Source organism: Oreochromis aureus, linkage group 12 (genome assembly GCF_013358895.1).
Source record: "Oreochromis aureus strain Israel breed Guangdong linkage group 12, ZZ_aureus, whole genome shotgun sequence".
Lineage (NCBI taxonomy): Eukaryota > Metazoa > Chordata > Actinopteri > Cichliformes > Cichlidae > Oreochromis > Oreochromis aureus.
Window position 1 is genome coordinate 11,710,983 of NC_052953.1, and position 24,322 is coordinate 11,735,304.

Genomic DNA, 24,322 nt, shown 5'->3' on the forward strand with positions numbered 1-24,322 from the left:
TAAGAAAGTATTTTTCAAAGAAACCTGTAAGTCACTTAAAGTCAAGCTCACTCATAAAATGTGTCCGTCATAATAACGTTACAGGCTATGCTAGGCTTTGGCCCACATGAGTCCAAAATTGTATGTAACCATGAATAACGTGTTTTGGAAACTAACTGCACAACAGGCAGCACTATTAGTTATCTCAGTCTCCCAGAGTAGCATTTCTAATTTTGATTGAAAGTGTCAGAGAAAACGGCAGCCTCGAGCAAACCAGGATATTAGTTTACAGAGGCTGTTAAAATTATGTCTAACGTTAAAATGTTGGTGACACAATAATTTCATCCTAATGGCACTGACATATACATAGGGTTGATTTTTGAGACAATATATCATGAGGTAGTCATGATTTTGCAAATATTCCACCTTGTAGTGCAGTTTGCACAAATTGTTTTAAAAATGCACTCACCCTACAAACATTACTGATGAGTCAAGATCTGCACAAATTGACAGAAACACTGAAGCAGCTATTTTATTCTTATTGTCATGTATGTGCTATTTGTCAGGTGACAGAAGAACCAACACAAAGCTCAGAGAGTAATGGTGATACAAGATCACAGGTGAAATTGGATGATGACTTGGGGGTTCATTACTGTATTTGAAGCACATGTGTGACTACATGTATTTGGAATGTCTCACTGTTATTTCTCAGGTGACAGAGGCAGCTCTGCCATGTTGTAGCTCGGACAGAGGTGAAGAGGCAAGGTCACAGGTGACTGACTGATGATTTGGTGCTATAGATTAACTAGTATTTATTATCATGACAATTGTTAGGCTGCTGATGTAAATTGATTCATTAGTGTACATTTGACAAAGAATCTGAATTGACAAGTCTCACTTTTTATATGGCACGAATCAATGTGTTATTTTATCAAGTGGCAATATGTCCTAGTGCAGTCAGAGGGGAAGAGCCAGGGCCAAAGGTGAGGCACATCAAGCACATAATAATAATTTTGTGGTAATCTTAGATGAGTAGTTTTATGGACAAAACCCACCAGGTCATTCAGTGTTCCCTTAGTGCTAATGTATAAGAGATGTTGGTGTACTATAACTGAAGTAATGTTCTTAAGTCCTTAAAGTCATATTCTTTTATTGTCATGACTGTATTTGAAGCTGTTTTTATTTTTGTATGATACCTGATTTATATGGAATATGGCTGAAGTAAACTAAAGTCTAAAATACTTAGTCATTTGTTTAATAGTAATTTAACATTTTATAATTCACATATAAAACTATGAATTGTAATTTTAAATGGTTTAAAAGCATGTAGAATAGCATATGTAGACAAGTATATTTCTCCTTCTTTTTATCAAGAAGCAAAGACAAAAAGGGGGGAGAAACAGGGCAGGGTTCGGTGGTTGAATCATCCGTCCCCACCAATGCCAAAACCAAATCTACGCCCTTGATGTAAATAAGTACAGGATGTTTTTTTATTCCAGTTGACATGACATTAATATTCCATGCTCGATGCTGCCAGAATTGTCCTCTTCCTTTGAAAAGGACATGTGAGACAAATGTTTAATGTTACGTAATGATTTAATAATCTATAGCTCTCTGTATAGTTCATAGTCCTTACTTTGGCGTGTAACGCAGATTAGGATGTGAGAAAATCTATTCATCTTCAGTGTCAGGGGATTATTTACTATTAAATCATATGATTCGGAGTGAAAACATAAACAGAAATCATCTTTGAAATCTACTTAAAATTAAATAATAATAAAGAAACAAAAGGCCAACTTAGCGACATTCAGCCTCACAGTGAAAATAGACGACCCATGTGTTTGGTCATGTGACCGCGATGCGTGCGCAAAACGACGTGCGTGACGTAGCGTGGAGGCTTCGTAACAGTTTCCTCAACCAAACACTCAACTGATATTGTGTGATAAAAACTGGAAGTCCGCCGGTGAAAGAAGGAGCTGTTTGTTGAGAAATACACTCACCAACCCGGCGACCCTCGTCTTCTGAAACAACCGGAGACTGTACTGCACTGAAAGTTGGTTCAGTGGCGAAGAAGGCGGCTACATTCTGCCTGTAAACCCTCCGAAAAGGGCTGGTTTTTATTTTGCTTTGACTGTCGAAAGGCGGGGGATACGAAGCGACCTACGGTGAAAATCCGTAACATTTTCGACTAACTGAAGAAAACAGAAAACAAAAAACGGAATTACTACAGAGCCAGTTCGTGCTGCGGTGACTGGTCAGCGATAGTACATGGATTATCTGGTAAGTACGTGAAATGAAATGCCGTGGGGTTCCTTGTGCCAGTAAGAGACCGCTTTGAACGTTTGTTTTCCTGGCAGCTGGGCTCCCAATGAAGCTGTTGGTGTCACGCAGATGTGTGACCTTTTAACAACCAGGTGTTTATTACTATTAACTAATTTTGTGTCTAACTATAGGCGTGGTGACATGTGTTGTTTTATGCTAATGTCAGGTTTCTGTTGTAGCCTCTAGGTTTTGCCTGGTAGCTTCTTTCTAGCTGTTCGACTTAAACCCCAGTCTCATGTAAAACAACAAGTCTAGCCATCTAGCGACACTCTTCAGGTGTTTGTAATGTGCCACGAAGCTGGTGTGCTCCACAAAACTCGCTCCTGCTGGGGATAAAGCAGCGCTGTGTTGGAGTTGGAGTCAAGCTGTCACTCGAACTGACAGTTTGTCACTGCACTGGGTTGAGAAATTAGTCCCCCTGCATACTTTTAATATCTGTGACTAAAAACAAAAATAAGAGATTTGTTTCAATCCAGACTAGTGCACCAGCTTTAAGCCGTGAGATTATGTTTTTTGGGTCTTTGCCCACATTGTAGGAATGGGATGGGTGCTGTTGAAACAGTGCAACAATGGAGAGGAAGCTGTAACTGAAGGCTTTCCCTGGGAATTTATGAAGCCGGAGGAAAAAGTGTACACAAACAATGTGCTGTCATCTCACATGGGGGACATGACAGTGTGAAATGCAAAGGAACTTGCCCACCCAGTGTTATCAGCTTGTTTATAGTGGGCCTCCCTAGATGTGACCGAAGAGGAACTTCGAACTTTGGCTTCGCTGGGACATTTCTTGAGCAAAGATGACAAAGTCCTGTTCAGCAGCTGCCACCAGAACAGCTGTACTGTTAATGTCTACCTTGCTTGTGGCTTCTGTGACACACTTGTAGTTTACTTGGGTTATACTGTAAACTCTGTTAGATCGTAATGGAAAGTTCTTGGTATCAAAGGGTGAAGGTACAGCTGTCAAAAATAGCAACTGTGTGTCATGAAATTAATGTAATCTGGCTTGCCTTAGCCTCCTTTGTTTTTCTGATCTAAGGGTTTTTTTCTGCAAATAAGCATTTTTTTGTAGGTGCTGTTTAATGTACTAAAGCTTAAAATACACTTTAAAAAAAAAATCAAATGTGCAGACTCCTCTAAAGTCAGGTAACACAGACTCCTTGCCTCAGTTATATGAGGACCAGTCATTCTTGTATGTGTAGTAATCCCAGCAAAATGACCATTTTGAGCCAACAAAAACCCAGCAGGTGCTTCATAGACATGACAGCATTTACAGTGATTTCAGATCATTTTGTGACAACTGCACGAAAAACAGTCTGCCATATATTTCCTCATCATAAAGCACAAAGTAAAATTACCCCTATGTAAATATTGACAGGAATGTAAACACTTTCCAGCTTACGTGCTTGAAGGATTTAAGATTTTGTGTGAAAAACAGTTTTGTGCAGAAAGCACAGCTGTAACTGTGGGCTGTTTGAGCTGAGTGCTTGGCTGTCCTCTGAGGTCAGGCACTCAATAGGCGCAGGGCCTCCTTTCCTGCTGTGCAACACTGGAGACCTGGCACAAGCCTAGGCCAAAACTTCATCTCTTTTGCTTTCTTATATTAATTTGAACGTGTTGCTAAACTTTTAATAAGTTATTCTATTCTTGCTTCCTGTTCGGGCTGTTTGGTAAGGTTTTACATCAGGTTTTGTGTACAGCTTTAGCACAAATAGGAATGGAAGCTGACAGTTACTGCACATTGCTGGGTAATAACTGTGGTTTGAGCTTTGACAGTAGTTGAGATCTGGTGTATTCAGTTGGGAGCTGGAGCACGTTGAAGAGGCTGTGCTTCTGCAAGGTCAGCGTTGTTTTAAAAAAAGACCATACAGACCTGCTGCATCCACACAGGAATTCGGTGCTGGTTGTTGCCATGACACAGTCTTACCATGATGCACTTGTACTGTTTGGCAATGTCTTTGTATTGATTGTACAGCATATATCTTTAATTACTTAAAAATTGCACAAGTTGGAGTTTATTTTGGATTTACTCGAATTCAAACATGTTTAAAAAGTATACATGCACTCTCAAATAAATACGTATCCCCACTAATATTTGGTTAAATGTCCCTTAGCAAGTTGTACCTTAATCAGATGCTTTTGGGAGCCATCAACAAGCTTGTGGCATAATTCTGGATGTATATTTAATCACTCTTCTTGGCACATTCGATAGAGTTCATTAAAATCGGTTGGTTTCCTGGCACAGACCTGAATTTTACATGTAGTCTACAAATTTTCAATAGTAGTGAGGCTGGGGCGTTGGCGAGGTCAATCCAGAAACCTAATGCTAGCCTACTTTAACCATTCTAAAACAAGTTTTGATGTGTGTTTGGAACACTCAGTTATGTCCAGTTTTGCTGAAGTTGGAAAAATTTGGAGGTAGACCTTATTTATTGTTTTATCCACTTTGTGCAATGTACCTGTCAGTACTGCTGGCAGCAAAACAGCCCCAGAGCATGTTGCTACGACCACTATATATGTGAATATGTATAATTTTGATCCTTTGTGTATTGGAAAAAAGTTCTGCACACAATTCTTGTTTTTCAAAGTTATGAAATGTTTGCTTTACACTCATATTAGCCTAGCCCCCCAAAAAAAAAAAAATAAAAAAATAAAATTAAAGTACATAATTAATATCCCAACATTACCGTGACATTCATTCCCACGATGAGCGTGTGGAAAGTTTTGACCACAGCTGTCTGTGAAAACACAAACAAGGCAGTACTGTTAGTTGGCTAATTTCTATAGCTCACACAAGAACATTTAGGGTTATTATTAATGTTATTCTAGCAGACATGACCTTTTTAAATAGGAATTTGCTTATTAGACTGTCAGGCTTTATGTATTATTCATATAAGAAATATTTCATCCCAAAAGTTGGGAAATTGCTATGTTACATCAGCCAGCACATTAAATACAACTTTTAACAACAAAGCTCAAATAAAGTATATTGGCTCAATAAAATAAATGTATAACAAGGCAAAGTAGCTCAAAAAAGTAAAAAGGGTTTAATGAAAAAAACTCTAAATATAACAGACTAGGGAATAATACAGAAAAATCAAAATATGTGGTATGAGGTAAGAATTATTTTTCTGTATTTGTCCTTGTGACAGCGGGTCTGAGAGAGTGCTCATTCGTCTCATTTATGGGTGTGGTGCGATTTACAGCTTACACATTTTCCCTCAATCTTACACAATATTTGTCTTTTGTGATGACGTATTTACTCCTGTACACGAATGACTAAACCCTCATGGACTGACCTTCTGGTGAAAACTTTGCTATGTACTTTACAAAGACAGATCTGTAATGTTGTAATAAATATTGACATTGTTTATTGTCAAGGAACCAGCACTTTAAAAAAAATTTAAGTTATGCAAAGACTCCATGACAGTGACTGCCAGGCATTGACCTCAAGCCATGTGGTAACAATGGGATAAGAGAGCCTGAACTGCTGATAACATGATTCACACATTTACTCATGTGGCTCATATTCAGGAAGAAATCCATAAGAGAAACATTAAAAAAAATAGAAGCTTTGTTGCAAGAAATGTAAAACCCAATGTTTATTTAATCTTTTCATATATGTAATGTTGTTAATTTTACGTTGTTGAGCTGATATGATTTTGACACAATTGGATATAAAAAAAAAAAAATCAAAAATCTGTAAATTAATTGTGAGCGTTTGTGATGGTTGTCGTTAAACAGTTGTTGATTACCATCCTTATCAAATGGAAAGCCTTGATGCTTGAGTCATACAGTCCCAATCAAAAGTTTAAGATCACTTGAAAAATGGCAAAAAAGTCATATTTTGCATGTTTGGGTTAAAAACGTTCCAAGTAGAGTTTCAATGTGAAACAAGAAGAAATGGGAGTGAGAAAAACATTTTTTTGAGCATGCAGATTATTGAAAACAATGCTTGAACTGAAAAAAGGCTGTTTTACAGCCTTCAAAAGTTTAAGACCACATGCCTTTAAGGCCAAATTTGTGCAAAAATGTGGATTCATTGTCATTTTCTGTCAGGTAGTCACACTGTCATGACGTTCTGATGGCAAAGGCGAAGAAAGTTCCCTTTTTGAATGTGGTTGGGTTGTTAAACTGCATAAGCGGGGGTATTTCGCTGCGTGCCATCCGTGCTGAGGTGGGACGCAGTAAGATAGTCATTTTTATTTTATTTTTTTTTTGTTTAAATGATCCTGAAGGTTATGGAACAAAAAAAGTCAAGTGGAAGACACCCCAAAATTTTACCAGCACTGAGCCAGAGGATGCAATTAGCTATCCGTCAAGACACTGGACGACCCTCGACCCAAATTAAGCCCGTTACTGGTGCCAATTGCAGCCCCATAACCGTTCAAGGTTCAAGGTTTATTATTTGTCACATGCATAGTTATACAGGTATAACACACAGTGAAATGTAACCGTCAGACGGCATCTGAGACTGAAGGGCTTCAAAAACAAAACGTCTTCAACAGCTTCGTCTCCTTGAACGCCACAGAACTGACTGTTTGGACTTTGCAAGAGAACACCAAACATGGGACACTGAAAGGTGGAAGAAGGTTTTATTCTCTGATGAGAACATTTTCTTTTACCTTGATGGCCCTGATGGTTTCCTATGCTACTAGCACGACAAGCAGATCCCACGTGAGATGTTTTCTACGCGGCACAGTGGAGGGGGTGCCATATTGGTGGGGTGCTTTTTCCTTCAGTGGAACAATGGAGCTTCAGGAGGTGCAGGGGCATCAAACCAAATGGCTGCTGGCTATGTCCAGATGTTAAAGAGAGCATCCATCATGACTGAGGGCCCTCGTCTGTGTGGTAACGACTGAGTTTTTCAACAGGACAACTCTACAGTACACAATGCCCGCAGGACAAGGGACTTCTTCCAGGAGAATAACATCACTCTTTTGGACCATCCTGCATGTTCCCATGATCTAAATCTAAAGAACCTTTGGGGATGGATGGCAGGGGAAGTTTTCAAAAAGGGACAACAGACAGACAGATGCCTTTTGTGTGGCCGTCTTCACCACATGGAGAAATGTTCCCACTCAACTCATGGAAATGCTTGCATCAAGCATGCCCCAACAAATTTTTGAAGTGATCAACAATAACAGTGGAGCTACTCATTACCGAGTTCATGTTCTGAACTTTGATTTCTGTTTTGTTTTGTCTTTTTTGGGGGGTGGGGGGTTACGGGTTTTTTGGAGGTGTGGTCTTAAACGGCCTGTTTCAGTTTAAGCGTTGTTTTCAATAAACTGCATGCTCAAAAAAGGTTTTGTCTTCTACTCCCATTTGTTATTGCTGCATGTCAAAGCTCTACTTGCAACCTTGTTCCAAAATATGTTGTGTGTTTATGTTTTTTTGTTTGTCCCCCCTTTTTGAGCTTTGGTTTTTACCATAATTAGAAGGGCACACAAACTAAAACTTAAGGCCTTAGTAGTAGTATTTGCAGTTTGTAAACTACTTATGAGATAGGAGGCACAGTGGCATGGAAAAGTTTCTTTTAATATGAATACATAACCTATAAAAGATGACTTCATGGAATAACCTTTGTCTTTTACAATCTCAAAATAAAATAAAAAAAAAGTTAAGGTTTGGGCACCCTGCACTTGAACTGGCAAGTCTCATGTAGCTTGAAAAGAGTTTTTGTAAATCAGCTAAGAAGCTCTCTGTTTGGGCAAAAATCCATTTAAAAACAATCTTCATGGAAAAGACTTTTTGTGAAACCTTCAGGCTACCTTAGATGCACTCCTCTTTAGAGGCCTGTCTATATATTTCTGATAATATTTAGGTCAGGGGACTGTGGGGGCCATGACAAAACTTTAAGCCGCTTATGATGTGTTTAAGATCATTATCCTGCTTTATAAAACACACTGTTGTGGTGTTTGCTTCCGTAGTTAGTTGGTATTTAACTGAATACATTCTTCCAAATACCAGTAAAACATTGTCTGTGCTACTAGCTGCAACACAAGCTTAAACTGTAATTGACTGTAAACTCTCTCTCTCTAATCTCATCCTTAAAAGTTGAAGAAGTGTTCTTATTTCAGCCACTAAATTCTATTTTAACTTCATCAGTGCACAGGAATTACTTCCTGTATGCATCAGTTTTGTGTAAATGTTAATTTCCACCCTTTGATGCTTAATTTTGTAGTGATATGCCTTCTACTTAATGGGTCTACATGACGTTATATATAATATAAAGTCATGTATACCAGTCATGTATAATATTGTAATTATAAAGCTTTGAAATTTTCATGCATTTGCCTTTCCTTGTGTAAGTTCATTTCTTCATGTCTGACAGTTTAATAAGAGTTACCCACAGGGTACCTTTTGCATTTTCCATTCTAAAATTCTGACAGTGAGAATTTTTCATTCTTGCTTTTTACCTTTTGGAGATCGCTTCATCTTATGCTTAGAAATTTTGAGCAAACTTTTGCATTTTACTGTTAATACACTAAAGAATTTACTGAAGGACTAAATGCCTGTATCCATGTTTTTTTGCAGTCCAACCCACTGCCATTATCTTTCCCTGACAAGTTACTATTTGACATGCATAGCCACAACTGCAACCTGGTGAGTGAGCCAGTCGGTAGGGAAATGGTGTCTGTGCATGTGACATGGACATTAACTTTTATTTTTCTTGCATGAAAGGTCCAGGGAGTAATGGATATGACAGAAACAACTGCATTATACTGCTAACACAACTGGTTCTTTGCAAGCATTTGCACAAACAGCATGCTAACGCAAAGCTAGTAAAGAACGTAGAATAATGATAACTGAGTGGATGCCATCCCTAACCTAGCAGTCAGAATCTAAACTTCCACAGGCTTGTAGCATTGTAGCCTCCATTTCTAACTTTGTGTATCAACTTTGCTTTGTGTCGTTGGCTGTTCAAACAAACGCTAAAATAAAAATCGAATGTACTTCCTTCAAAGGATAGGGACTTCTGTCGGTGTGTCTGACTGTAGCCTAAGGTTTATATTCTGTGACAATCATAAACAAGAAAGTAATGTTTAATTGTGTAACTGATTACTCTCTCTGGGGAGTAATGAAGTAACATCCTGCATTACCTTTAGGAAAGTTAATGTATAATATGTTAATTTTGGGGGGTTTCAACACAAACACTGGTATGGAATAAAATATCGATACCATGATATTTCTTGTCACATGTTAGGGTAGGTAGGAGGGAGAGCAGGTCATCTGTTTATTGGAAGGTTGGTGATTTGATCCCTGGCTGCTTTAGTTCAGGCCAAGATACTAACCCCAAGTTGCTTTCCAATGCATCCATTCGAGTATAAATGTGTGTAAATGTTAGATAGAAAGCACTTCTCCAGAGAAAAAGTGCTTGTATGAATGGGTGTGAATGAGGCATGTTGTATAAAGTGCAAGTATCAGCCCATTTACATGTTTTTGTAAACTTTGTAAACTTTTCCAGAGTCATCATGACCCCTCCACGTCACTGAAGTTAACTAACCTGCAGTGAAGAACACGAAACTCACAAATGCAGGCTTAAGGGAAAGCTATACTTCCTGTTCACTGTATTGTGATACCATGAGATGTCTTCTGATGATTGCTATCATTACACTGAAAGCATTTTGATACATGATCCCACTTGCTTACAGGAATTAAAAGCTCAAGTGATGCCTTAGGTGTTTTGGAGATTTCACGAGAGTACAACAGGCAACATTTTTGAATAAAACATTTAAAATAGCCATGCTTTTGTTGATGCAGTCAGCATTAGGATCACACCTTTATGAAAATATATTGAAGCTTGCATGTGTTTTGGCTCAGAAGAGCTCCTTTCCAAGGGCACACAGCAGGCTGTGGCAGATTGACATCTCACAGCTGAAGCACAGAGGAAAGAGAGCTGATGGGAAGTTGTTGGCAGAATGAATATATCTTGTTGGCATATGGGACACAGGGCTGATGTTTTGTCCCCTGTCTGACCGTGTTACACACCTCACTGGCGCTGGCAAAGATCTGTGCCAAGTTTTTTTTTTTTTTTTTTTTTTTTTTTCCAGAGGCAAACAAAAATGACCTATTGTATCCAGATAAGAAAACTCAAAATGTTTCAATAGGGTATATGCTTTTTTATTGTTCGGTGGATATTAGGCTAATCATTTACTTGAGCCAACAAGTTTTAGTCAGGTTTCACTTGGAGGGTTTATGTAAAGTTTGGTTAAGGTGTTCACTGATCGTAAACCTTCATGCTTTTTTCCTTTCCATCTGCTGTTTAGCTCATTGTGTTACTGATCAGTGGTCCTCTCCATATCTTGGAATGGATCAAGATCAGTGTTGCTGTTAAGATAATGGATCATAATCCAATACTGGCACTTTGAGTTCCTTTTTTATCTTGACTTCCACTGATATGCTGTCTTGATTTTCACTTCCTTTACTCTGTCTCAGTCCATAAATGACATCATAGCGTTGGGTACAACGAAACATTTCTTTACTGGGGAAAATACGCTCCTGGATTAAGGAAATGCTAATGAGAAGTGTTTGTTGTTTGATTTATACTCATTTTACTTGAAAAATAAAAAATGGCTTGGTCTGTAACACCAGTAAATACGTGTAGCTTTATTACCAAGATTTCCATTGTACAGTTGATCTTACTGACCTGCAATCGTTGGATAAAGTGCTTTACAATGGGCCATCATAGACTCTCATATAACTAATCCCAATACAGAAGGGATTAGTTATATGCCCGCTATAAAAATGTTAAAAATTGTGACATGAATATGATTTCAATATACTGTATTCAATAGGATTTTGATTTATTTCTTTCGCACTTTTTGAACGTGACTTTTTGAAACACTACAAAAAATCTGATTTCTGATCAAAAGTTGCACCATTGCTTTGGTTTTTAAATTAATGAAGAAAAAGGACATATTGTAATTTGAGAACAACTAGATGAAAAGTTGTTTTGTTGACTTTGGGATTGTAGGCTTAAAATTTTTTTTTCCATGACAAAATCAGCCAGCCTCTACTTGACCCTCTGAAATTGATTGTTTTTGTACAATAACTTCATGTTATGAAGCCATGCAAATTTTTCCCTTGAAAGTAACATTTTTTTTTTTTTGTCTGTTTGAATGGAAAGACCTTGAAGAACAGATGTGGGTCACTCTTAAATTTGACAATATCTTTTATTTTTTCCAGAATTTGTGAGCCCTCCTAACCTCGTAGCCACGTTACATTTTCAGGGCTGAAAAACATTTCTTTCTCTTGAAAGAAATCCAATCAAAGCAATTTTACACGAACTCCAAATGTCACAATCTAATGCCAGAATCTTTTCTTCAGCAGAATTATTTATCTATAACCCCTCTTACACATCAAAATAAAAGGATATATCATAGTTTTGCTTGAAAAACTGCACCAGATTATGGTTGTGAAATGGAGAAAAAACACGTGCTCACTCTGCTGCTTCACAATATGAACTTTGCATGATTTGATAGGTATGCTAAAATTATTCTGCTAAGAATCAGCTGATTTTGAGAAGGTCAGTTGGAACCTGTTTTCAGTTTTTGTTGACGTTAAATGGAATGACCCAGAAATTCTCAGATTATATAAATCAGTGTTTGTGCCCAAGATGCACTAAAGAGCATGGCAAAAATTTCTATTCATAACTGCAGAAAAAACATTATATGGAATAATTGTAATTACAGTTTTGATTGTCACTTTTAAGTGTAACACTTGCAATGTTATACTTGGCAGTAAGTTCCCCAGACATCACTTTTCTTCATTCCTATATCAGATACTTTCACTCAACTCACTGTTCCTGCCTCCTCCTGGTGAAATTATCCATCATGTAGCGTATTGAATTAATATTGAGCATTTTACATTTTAACTACAAATTTGTGTCAGTAGATGGTGGCAGCAGCTGTAACTAGACTGCCGAGCTGACCAAAGCAAGCAATTTGAAGATGACTCACAGTTAACAGACTTCCAACAAAACGTTCCACAACAATGATTGAAATCCCCACGACCGCTGCAGACTCAAGTGGTCGATCCTTTTATCCTCCTCCATGCATGGAAAGCAATATTTTCTTCTCCATAAAGCTGTGCGTACAGTATGGCCATAGTGTGTGGGTGTGTAATGGTGACTAATCCAATTTGCAGTCTTATTCTGGATCCCTAGTTGTCAGAGAGCCCTTAATCTCTGTGGAGAGAGAGAGAGATCCTCACAAACTAATCTTAAGCTTGTGTCAGTCTGCTGATCCTTGTGGTAATAGTTTTTTTTCTTTTCTTTCTATGAATGAATGTAGGGAGTAAACACTGGACAACCTTCAGTCTTGCTCATCTGCACTCTTTCAAAACTCAATCTCAAGTGTTAAAAAAGAAAAGAAAAAAGAATTGAACTGTGGTTTTGGGCTGCTGAACGTGACACGGTGAAGAACGGGACTCATGGTGTTGACCTGGCACTGTTGTGCTCAGCTATCCCTCATCCTCCTCCACCCATTCACTTACTCCAGAGGCTTGGGTTGTTTGTTGCCGCGGGTTACACTTGTTGTTGAGCGCAATGTCGGAGCACATGCAGCTGTCCCTTGCCTTGTGCAGGATTGGGCTTTACACGGTAAGAAGATGCAAACATGCTGGTATTTGTTTGCTGGAGAACAGCAGGGATGCAGTCTGTGTGTGTGTGTTAGATTGAACACTACTAGTTTTAGTATGCTTTTAATCTTTTCTTGCAGTGTTTAGAAACACATACAGTCCAAGCAACAGTAGCTGCTGCTTTACGGTTGGTTGATCACTGAATATAGAGTGTGCTCTGTTGTGTATGTTGGCATAATATTAAGCTGGAAAAGGTGGATGTAAGCAGAAAGACAGATTATTGTCTCTTTTCTACCTGAGCTCCTAGCAACTGGCTTCAGGCAGTCTTAAGTGCATCATAGTTTTAAACGAATCCATCCATATTATTCAAATAGTGATAACTGTCAAATTTGTTTTTGAGTTTGTATTGCCATGTGACTTGTAAGAGAGAAATTGGTTAACATAAATAGACAAATAGACGTATTTTTAGAAGCACTGCAGTATTTGGTACATGTTTTGAAATAGTTGTATTTTAACCGCAGCTGATGACTCACATTGCATTTTGTCTGGTCCTCTGTTATTCTCTCACCAGCTGGTAAAGCTTTTTCAATGAACATAAACAGAAAGGCTTATTCTGAAATAAGTGTTTAACAGTAAGCGCTTGTTTGATTAAAATGTCGTGCCTCATCGTTGACTCATCCTTTCAGCCATTCTTGAATCAAATGAGTGGGAATAAGCAGATGGGTATTAGGTGTATTGGAATTAAACTAATAGACCTTGTTAATTAAAATAGTAGCAACTGTTGCTGGTAATACTTTTTTTTGTGTGTGTTATTTTTATTTTTGTATTGCTGTTTAACTGGCTTTTAATGTTTTCTTCTGTCAGTTTGCTTAATCCTTGAGGCACCATCAACATCCAAACAACAACAACAATAACAATGCTGCTGGGCTCTTAAATCTCTGGTTATATTAATTAGTGCAAGTTGTCAGTTGTACTTCTAGTTATTCCTGTAACGCAGATTATGAAAATGTGTTATTATATTATTGACTGAGTGGGTTGGGACTAACAAGTTAACTGCTGTTTTTTTTGTTTTGTTTTTTTTTTTCACACAGATTTTAGCTACATGTAAATTAAATATTTCATTAAATTGTAAATGGCCTAAATAATGCCACTTGCAATATATTTTATTTGCTAAGTACTTGGAGGAATGTAATCAGCGGCCTCCTCAGTAAAGCTCTGTTCTCATATAAAGCATTTATCTCGTCACAAATCACTTTGCAGCTGATTGTTAGATAAGCTGTACTTCACTTATCTCAAAATTTGAGCATTTACTGTGTCACAGCAATCAAAACATTAAATATAACCTATAACAAAATAGCCTAAATATAGTGGAGTAGCTCAGTAAAAATGATGCAATATGAAATAAAGAAATCGCTCAGTTAGGTTAAAAATAAATAGCCAATAACAGAGAGGAGTTACATAAAAAAACAAAAATCATGAAATAGTGTAAATTAGTTGAGTAAAGTTCTTAGAGCTTAATAAATAAAAGACTATCTGGATGGATGGATGAATAAACGACTAAGAAAATAAATACAGGTATTGTAGTGTGACAAGGAAAGCTTTCTTGGATCTAACCAACATCATGAACCACCCTGCACATGACCCCCACAGCCACCATGCCTCAGTCCTGGTTCAGCTGTGGAGTGTCGGAGAACTGAGCTTAGCAGCTCCAAAGCCAGAATTCAACAGACGTAGCTTTCAGGTCAGAAAAACAAAGCCATTGCGGAGGTGCTTCAAACCTGCATTCTGTGACAAATCCACTAGGTGGCAAAAGCTAAGTCCTGTCGAAGTCTTTGGGGAAATTGTGTCTGTTTCTGTCTTTTGGGTCATTCTGAGTCTATTTTGTAAATCTGTCATATTGTGCTTTAAAATGGATGATTATCAGTGGTCATTGGCTAATGATTAGTAATTGATAAGCTGTGAGCAGGTCAGACCTGCCCTTTCTTGTCATATCTACTTTTTAGAAACCAAGAGGGAGATAATGAAAACGCTGATCTCGAGGCTTCAAAGTGCAACTTGAGAAACCAGTGATTGATGTCTCAATAGCTACTTACTCGTCTTATACTGTCTATGAGCAGCACATGAACTTGTCCAAGTAAAATCGAGCTGTGAGAAAGGTTGAACTGAGGTTAAACCATTGTTCTGGGTCGCAGGGTTTATGCGTTGGGTTGTATCTCCTTGGGAAAGTTAGTCTGATGTCAACACCGATGTCCTGCTTTGTACCTGAACTTGAATCTGCTGTTGCTGTCAGCAGGGTGATTATGTTAAACCAAAATGTTATAATTAGGCCAACAAAAAAGCAAAGAAGCTGACTCCAAATCACAAAATGTGTGAAGATAACCTATAAGATAACAAATTAGAGCAGCTGCACTTTAATAAGAAATGTACTCACTGTATTTCATTAACCCAACAGTTTTTTCCCAGTGCCATTTAAAAGTAAGCTAAAGAAAGGCAGAGAATTAAAAAAAAAAAAAAAGAAAAGTGTAATTTATTGATTTTTGTCAACCTTAGCTTGTTGATCTTAATGGAGAATGAGCAGTACTAACACATCACACAGAAGAAGAAAAAAAAAACATATTTATGTAGTAGGTTTAGCAATTATAAAGACAGTAAGTCCACCACAGTGATACAAGGAAAGATTGGTGTCATTCAGGAACAGATCTAACTGTTTCTGAATTAAATTTGGTTTGTGCCTTCATGGATGCTTGGAGCCCTTTGTTTGACAAAATTTGTTAACATAGCCCCACCTGCCTCGGTCTATGGGGGCTGTGTGGTGGGAGAGGAAAAACTGACTGCTTGAACTTTGTGTGTGTGTGTGTCTGTGTGTAGTGGAATAATAAAGCATGTAGAATTATTTTGATTAGGGATGCACTGATGCAACTTTTTCTGGTTCAGTCAGATAGGATTGTTTGTTGTCTCTAGTCTCAGGTCACCTCAGAGTGAGAGCCTTCAGGTTTCTGCACAGTGTTGTCGTTTACAGTTGTTCTGTCTTCTCCTTTTTTCTTTTTTCTTTTTTTTTTTGCATCTACAGCTGATAAGCTGATAAGAGACGGCTGATGTGAAATACTATTAATTGAGTTGACAGTGCATTATGTTATCGTAAATGCAATAAATGCTCCTCAACAAGTATTACATCTATCCAATGACCTCATAGCTTCTGCTGTAACTAGTGTCTCTCACTAAACATGAGAGGTAAAAAGAGAGGGAGAGAAGCCCACAGTCATCATCTGATCTTTTCAGTCTTGTCAAAGAGGTCGTTGGCATGGAAGGCATGAAATACCTCCAAACTGCTGACCCTTTGCTGTTCTCTTCCTCCATGCTATGCTAGGTCTCTAACTGGCATCTTGTGCACAACTGCTGATGTGTGAGCAGTTAAAAGAGAATAACAGAGAATTTCACAGAATCGGCATGTTGTCACTGATACCTGATTCATCTATTTGAGAACAGGTTTAGACGGATATCATCCAGCTATCAGCTCACGCCTTCCTTATCTCGAGTTACCTGTTTCTTTTTAATTGGACACATTTTCACTGAAACCTCTGTGCTGAGTCACTCTTTCCATACAAACCATTTATCTATTCTGTTTTATTACATTAGTGCAGGTAGATGTTGGTTAGGTTCTCTGTAGCAGCAGGTGCCCTGGGACATTAGTATGTGGCCACGTGCTATGGGTACCATAGCTACTGCTCTTTGGACCCTTAACCATTAAGGGTCTAAGTGATCGCATTAGTCACTTCGTGGCTAACTCATTATGTTTTTAATGGAGTGGAAAAGTGTTTCTCATACTTGCTGCTTCTAATTTTCAGACCCAGGTCACACTATTTAGATCAAGATGCTCAAGACTGCTTTGAGCTTAATTTGGAAAGAAAGGCTAGAGAGTGTGCACAAGATAATGGCAGCTTTACACCCAAGGTGGCCCATACAAGAAACCTGAAACGGCATACTAATTCTTCCACATTAATGCAGGGCTCACTGAACCAAAGTCAGAAAATAAGTCTTTTTATTGGATAGTAGTGAAAGCTGTTTAAGGTGCTGTGTAAGAGATGTCTTTGTAAGATGCAGTAGGTCAGTTAAATTGTTCCGAATCAAAGTAAATAACCTTATAAAGGCAGACTAAATATCAGAAAAACGTTACTAATTAAAGAGTGGTTTCTCCTAAACTTTAGTGATTTGTGCAGCTGTCACCACACTGGTAACACATGCATCGTTTTTGTCCCGGTAAAGTTGAAATATTTATTTTGAGTATTTTTTCCTATAAACCAAAAGTACTTTTCTTATGGTAATATCATTTAAGTTATCTACTTTTTTATGCACAATATCAGCACATTGGCTCAGTAGACAGCACATGCACATCACAGAATGAAGGTTTTAGGTTTAAACACTCCTGGGATCTTTTCTGTATGGCGTTTCTATTTTTCTTCCTTTTGACACAGTCAAAAGGCATCCACATTCGGCTGGCATTTCTAAATTGGCTGAAAGTGTGGATGTGAGTTAGATTTATCATCATTAAAAAAAATGAAAGGAAGGAAAACACAATGAGTTTTTTTGCGTATTTTAATTCTTCCTTTTCCTACCTCTGTACTTAATCACCCTTACTTACTTTTGCATCCTTTGTCTTCTGGCTTTTCGTTGGTTCAATGTTGATAGGTTGATCTGGCGAGGGTAAACAGTATTATTTCGTTTTTTTCCACAAGGCTATATTAATGTAAATGAAGTAAGTGAAGGGATACACAATGAATAAACTTAAGCATAGAGTTGGTGATTTTCTATGTAACATTTAGTCTCCAAATTTATTTTGAAGAGCAGATTTTAGGGGGAAAAATAATGCCCCTCTTGCAGGAAATCCCAATTCACATCTTTGAAGTTATGTTTATAGTTCTAGAGAAAAAGTCATCCTGTTTTCTGGAAGACATATTTTAAGCTCTCTTATCTTGAGATACCTTATTTTTGGATGTAATCCAACCATATTGTTATGGATCTTAACTTGTACAGCAGTTAACATAATTTTATAACATATTTTTTCATGTTTTGTTTTTTGAATTTATTTGAATTGTGTTCTTGTGAATGAGAAACTTAAAAGTTGCTTTGACCTTTTTAGAATTCATCGTAATATGTTTCAGGATTAACAAAACATTTTCTTGAAATGTATATTGTGTTATATGCCAGACAGATTTATTTTGCCATAAATAAACTTTTCTTCACACAGCGTGTTCGCAATGTAAATTTCCAAACTGCTTCCGTCCTTTTAAAAAGGCAGGATGGGAGCAGCTGTTGCCCCAGACTGGGCCGTGAATATCCCACACTTTAAAATAACCACAGTACCTACTGGTCACTCCCCAACGATCAAGTACCGTTTCCTAAAAACGGTCTGCCAGTCCTTATTAGTTTGTTTTGTTTTTGTCAAGGACGTTTTGGGCAGGAATTTGGCTGCACATGTTTGAGAAACAACAAAGAAAAACTTCCTGTACGAGATGTATTGGCTGACAGAGCAGGGCGATGCCGCATTCGGCCTTTGTGTACCATGTGTATCAGGAACTAGCAGAATTTTTTTTTCAGGTGCACATTCTTTTTTTAAATGTTTTTTTTCAGTTGCACATATTGTGCTGCAGTTGTGTCCATCACATTGTTTTACACTTTCTTGCTTGTTTTCTCTGGCTGTTTTACATTTTGAGTGTTCTGTAGGTTTAGCTGAGAAGCTGGGGTGGTTCAGGAATGTTTTGAATTTCGTTTTTTTAAACATAATTTAAAAAAAGAGTAAAAAGAAACAGCAGTTCCACAAAAGTAAAATTATAGCCCTCCACCTCACTGGTAACACCCTAAAATGGATAAGTGGAAGAAAATGGGTGGATGTACTATCAGTTCACACAATTAGATAAAAGGTTCTCTTCATAAAGTCTGATAACATGCAGAATAGAGTATGTTTATTTGAATTACTAAATTATTTATTCTCATTTATCTGTTTTTGTTCACTACATAAATCTGTTATGTTGGTCTATATTTGCAGAAGCCTCCCTTACATCGCCCTTGAATTTGAAAACACTCCCTGTGGGCTTTTGTTAAGGGACGCCTTAAAGCGTCTTTCTGTTATACAATAGTCTTTGTCCACCTCACACGACAAGGACCCATCTTTAGCCCCAGCTCAGACCCTGAAGCACATATTGTAATATGCTTATCCGCAAGACATTGTAATACACGAGTGGGTTGGAAATTCCTAATCCAAGCCAGCAGGGCTCTTTCTCTTCTTTTTTTTTCTTTTCTATTACGCGTCATTGTTACTCCACAGAGAAAGTGAATTCAAGAATCTCTACATGCAGACTTTAAATGCAACAGGACATATTTTTCTTAATCCTTCCACAGCTGGAGTAATTTGTGTTTTGTCTAATTTAGTGGAACTATTTAGTTTAGCTACCAGGGTGTTGTTGTTAGTGATGTATTTTTCCAAGTTCATGCATTGCTTTATTTATTTTGTTTTGTTTCCTTTCCCCCCACTTTTTCCCCTCAAGTCAATCATACTGACTGATGATGTTGATGATGATGGTGGTGTTACGGCATTTTTAGTCACTCAACCCAACCGAGCATCTCTGGGATATTGGAATGTAATGAATTAGGCAGGAGTTTTTACTACCATCATTGTCTTTTTGTTTTGGTAGTCACTCTCAGCCTATTTTTGATAGCATATGGCAGCCCAACACCTTTACTAGGTCAATACATTGAGTTTTTTACCTTTAATTTGCAACAGGTCTGCATGTATCATTCATAGTTCGGCTCGTGATTGACTTAGTTGTGCCATCTCAAACTGGATGCAAATCTAGCCCACTCCTTTCCATCAGTTGGATTAAATGTCCCATAGTTGTATCCCTGCCACCCACTTCTGGTGCTTCCATTTATAGCTGTGCTGTTTCCCAAATGCTTTGTAGCTTTTCAGTACAAGTGATTTATTTAGAAGACATTAACTTAGATTTTTGCTCAGTCTCTTTCACAGAGACTTCAGGTACATTCACAATGCGAGAAGAAGTTTCACCGTGATTATCAGCGTCACAGTCTGTGGAATCTCTGAGGGATTCCTTATAATGAAAATTGCGCTCCATTTACTATTTCTGACGACTCTTTTATTGCAGCCGCAGCTTATACAGGACATATCTCCTTGAGCAATGAAATCAGTTACTGCTATACCACAAAAGTGAAATTAGGTCATCGTTTTGCCAACCCCACAGTTGTTGCTGAGGGGCTTCTGTATTGTTTGCTATCAAGTCTGTGAAATGAAGATATTAGACAACACTTGTGGCAAACAAATGTTGTGTCCACTGAGGCCTTATCTGCCTCAGATGTAATCCTCTTTTATATGAGTGATGAGAGAGACACAATCCCATAAAAAGGGGTTTCCTGTTCCAATTTTTTTCTTTGAGGACAGATATTTCTGTCCTCATGTGGAGGAAGTGTGAAGTGATTTGGGCAGCTGTGTCTTTTTTTTGTTGTTGTTGTTGTCTATGTGGGCATACACATATGCAAAAACCCACATTTTATCATTTGTAAAGACAGAAAGCTTCCCTCTATAGATAAAAAATATTAAAAATAAACTCTGGACTGACAGCTGAAATATTCACACAGTGGTCCGGAGGGACAGCCTGCTCCTCGGCCGTATCTTAGACCATTCATGCTGACTAAGGCCAAAATAAACCCGTAGCACAGTTTTGAAAACTGTTAACAGACCAAATTTGGAGATATTGAGATGTTTTTCTGTTTTGATTTAATTCCAAAAGAATTAATGGAAGGTAAAAAACATGCTTTTTTTCTTAAAACATTGCAGTAAAAAAAAAGTTTATCTATTTTAAGAGGGGAAAAATGGAACTAAATACATGTACAGTGTTGGGCATGGGTCTTTGTAGGTCATTCAAATGTAATGCTAGTGGAACCCACTGTGTGACCACAACATATGTCAGCTGATCTCAAATCATCCTATGACTTTGTGCTGGTGAGACAATGCTGCCAATTACAATGCTGCAGATCCAGGATCCATTCTTTGGTCACACAGGCATCTGAACTGTATAAGATCAGTGCACTTTTTCAACAAGCTTTATGCTTCCCACCAGTGATGTGAAAAAGAGGTAAAGGACTCTTGTCTGGACATGCTCTATTTGTTTGTATGAGCTGCTAAGTTGAAGAAAGGGTAATGGCGCCCTCTATTGCTTTTGAGCAGACATTGCTGTGGCTGACAAAGACTATCCAGGGATCTGCTTTTGGACAGACCCTCTCCCTCTTAGACATTCTTTAAAACGCACTGCATATGGTCAGGACACTTTACTAAAGTTCAGGTAAAGCTGGGTTAGAGGGTTGGGTTTAGACCTTGACTTGCACGTCTCTCTGATTTATTGAAATAATTTATTGGTCTTTGTTTTTGCGCTACCACATGATAAAAGGACATAACCTTTGTAGTAACTACTTTGCTGTTACAAAAGGAGTAATCTATTGCCTTTTTTACTCAGTGTTGGCACATGTGATAGTTATCACTTTTATGTTTGTTTGTTTTTTTTGTGTTGTTATGTTTTGTTTTGTTTTATTGTAAGAAAATGGCAGTTAACGGTTCAGTGGTCAAACCCACATTGCTGCTTTTCCGGAGACTAATGCTCCAAAGCTGTTTCACATAGCGAGGTGGTTTGCAAAGTTAACACAGCATTTTATAGTGAGGTATTGAAACAGAATAGTACAGCTTAATGAAGACTAACTGCAACAACATGAAAACCTCAGAAGATAATGACTTAAAAACAAGTCTATAAAAGTCTGCCTTTGAGTGATTAAATGGAATGCTCTGCTGCTTTCTGTAGGAAACTCTCAAAGACAGCTGAGACAGAAACGTTTTAGCTCCCTTAATTTTTCAGGTCTCATTGCAAAGCTGCTCTGTTTGTGTCCATTCATGCATTTTGTCACTTTTGTTCATGGCAGCTAGCAAGATTTATGTTGACTAATGTATTTTAATAGGAAACCTATTTTGTGTCCTGTTTCCTGTTGGGCAAGTTTCCTGTTTGAGTGTTTAACAGGGATGTATCCCCCTGGCAACCAAGAAATTAGATCCATAAAAGAAGTGGCTACTGTTGTTAACCTAAATCACCAGCCTCTGCAGCCTCCAGCTGTGAATGTTGCCCTTTAAAAGTGAAACAAAAATACCCATTTTGTGTATGTGGGTATAAGTCATAATAAGGGTGGAAAATTTGTGGCCATGAATATGAAAAATTGGGGAATTAGAGACTTTACTGTACTGCTATGAGATACAGTTTGAAGGTGATTACTAAACACTGAACTGTAAGACTGAAAATTGGCTTGAAACTTCATTAACTGTGAGCCAGAGCTAACAAAAAAAGCTTGAAGACTTTTTACCCAATCCTTAGATAATACTTCCACAACCTGGTGTATGAAGCACAAAACTGGCAACTTTAACAAGTTGCACTGCTTGAAGAGTCATTTTCAAAGCTTCTACGTGGAAATCATGTCTGCAGAAAACCAAATGCTGCTTTAGAGCCCTAATGTCTAATTGTGCTTGCAGTCATTTGTTAAGTTGGTGTAATATGATGTAATATGACTCCCTACTTGGTCTGTGTAACTGCCTAACGATGCATAAATATGAGCCCACTGTGAGGACTCTCATCATGATGTTTTACTTTTTTAGGTTGAACATTTTTCCTTAAATGTGAGTAGGTAAAATCAGTATTGTTTTTATGAGACTTTTGGCTCCCATATATCTTTAAAAAGACTCGATCTACTTTTCACAGAAATCTTCAGGAATATAGTTTTGCACAACACATTTACTGTCCAAATCATTTTCACCAGTCAAAAATGATTTCTTGTGGGAAAATTGTGAAATATCCCAACAGAAGACACAAGTCGACTTATGAATGGCAGCATCTCGGCATATATTTCAACCTTGTCTTTGGAAGCTGCTGCTGCTTTGTTATCCAGAATAGGATTTTCCTTTTTTTTGAAAGCAATAAGTTAACTGATTTTGACTTTAGCTGATTAAACGTGTCTACAAATTCAATAGGAATGCATTAATTCATTAATAGTAGAAATCACAGGACATGCTTTATTTGAAAAACTAGTTATATCAATTGACAAGTGATTGCTTGACAAACAAATTATTTACTTTAAGCTGACAACCTACAAATAAAATAAATATACTGTCAGAATTAGAACTATATTTAGAGAATGGTGTTTGTTCCTGTTGACCTGTAATACAATTTCAATGTCTTTACCTTGTACCTTACCTTAATTCTTTACCTTATAGCTGTTGAAATCTGAGAGTAAGTAAAGTTTATTTATATAGTGTCTTTGACAGATATACAAGAGAGTCGGCCATTGCTTTTCAAAGTGCACGTTTTGATGGTTTTGTACAAAAATGACACGTTGTTGTTTTTGTTTTTGTTTTTTAATACTTCATCATCATCATCATCATCATCATCATCATCATCATCATCATCATCTATTTAATATATTTAAACACAAAAAATCAGTTAAATTCATTTGAGGCTCAAGATTCAGTTCATAAAAAGTTACTGCTGTGTCCTCTGGGTGGAGCCATGCAGTCACTCTTCTATTAGCTCAATTGCAGATTTACTACTATGGAGTTTGTTATAGTAATTTCCCCTGATACTATTATTTCTAAATATGGAATACACTACATCCTACTTTATCATTAAATAGACACATAGGCATGAGCTTCTGAGTAGCCCATTTGTTAATACCTGTATCATCAACAACAACAACAGCAACAGCAACAGTAATAATAATGATAATATGGAAAGCAAAAGACAGGTTATTGAAGTAGTATTTAAAGGGTGGCCTGGGGTTATTAAACTTACTCCTCTGATTAATATTTTACATAAAAAACTTGACTTTGATTTCCTTAAAGAGAAAAATGGTTTTAAGAGAATTTAAGGGCTGCTGAGGGCAAACTGAGAGGGTCACGTTTTTGTGGTTTTTATGGCAAGATGTAACAGCATGCAAAACCACACCAAAGACGTGTACTGTTCAAGAAGTTTCATCTATTACAGACACGTTCTTTTGTTCTCATTTATTTATTGTGTGCAATCGTTTTCACTCATTTAAAGCAGAAGTGAAAAGTTCCAAAAACACGTTTTCATGACCTGTTGGATGTATTTGCCAAGACTCTACTCAAACCATTACCCATGCTTTGGGTGGGTGGATGAGTGGGTGTGTGTGTGTGGGTTTTTTTTTTTGTTTTTTTTTAATGTTTTCCTTTCCTGTTCTTGATACCCATCTTAAGCCCCTTTCACACTGGACTTAAAACCCACTAACACTCACTAACATCTGGCTTTTGTCTTCGAGGAAAGGGTACACTTGGCTTTCATTCTCTGGTTAAATGACTCCGCTGAAATTGCATGGATGTATCAGCTGC

At 37.6% G+C, this 24,322-nt stretch overlaps 1 protein-coding gene across 3 annotated transcripts in view; it reads left to right on the top strand.

Annotated features, from left to right (window-relative positions):
- Positions 1-1,843: 1,843 nt before the first annotated feature.
- Positions 1,844-24,322, top strand: part of LOC116311037 (ADP-ribosylation factor-like protein 15) — a 96,944-nt gene continuing 74,465 nt past the window's right edge. The window contains exons 1-2 of one of the 3 annotated variants that reach the window (XM_039620551.1): positions 1,844-2,259; positions 8,833-8,901. In XM_039620551.1, the coding sequence (XP_039476485.1) occupies positions 2,248-2,259; positions 8,833-8,901 (81 nt within the window). In that variant the 5' untranslated portion in view covers positions 1,844-2,247. The remainder of the gene's footprint in view (positions 2,260-8,832; positions 8,902-24,322) is intronic. The other 2 variants (XM_039620549.1, XM_031728039.2) reach the window with 2 other exon arrangements.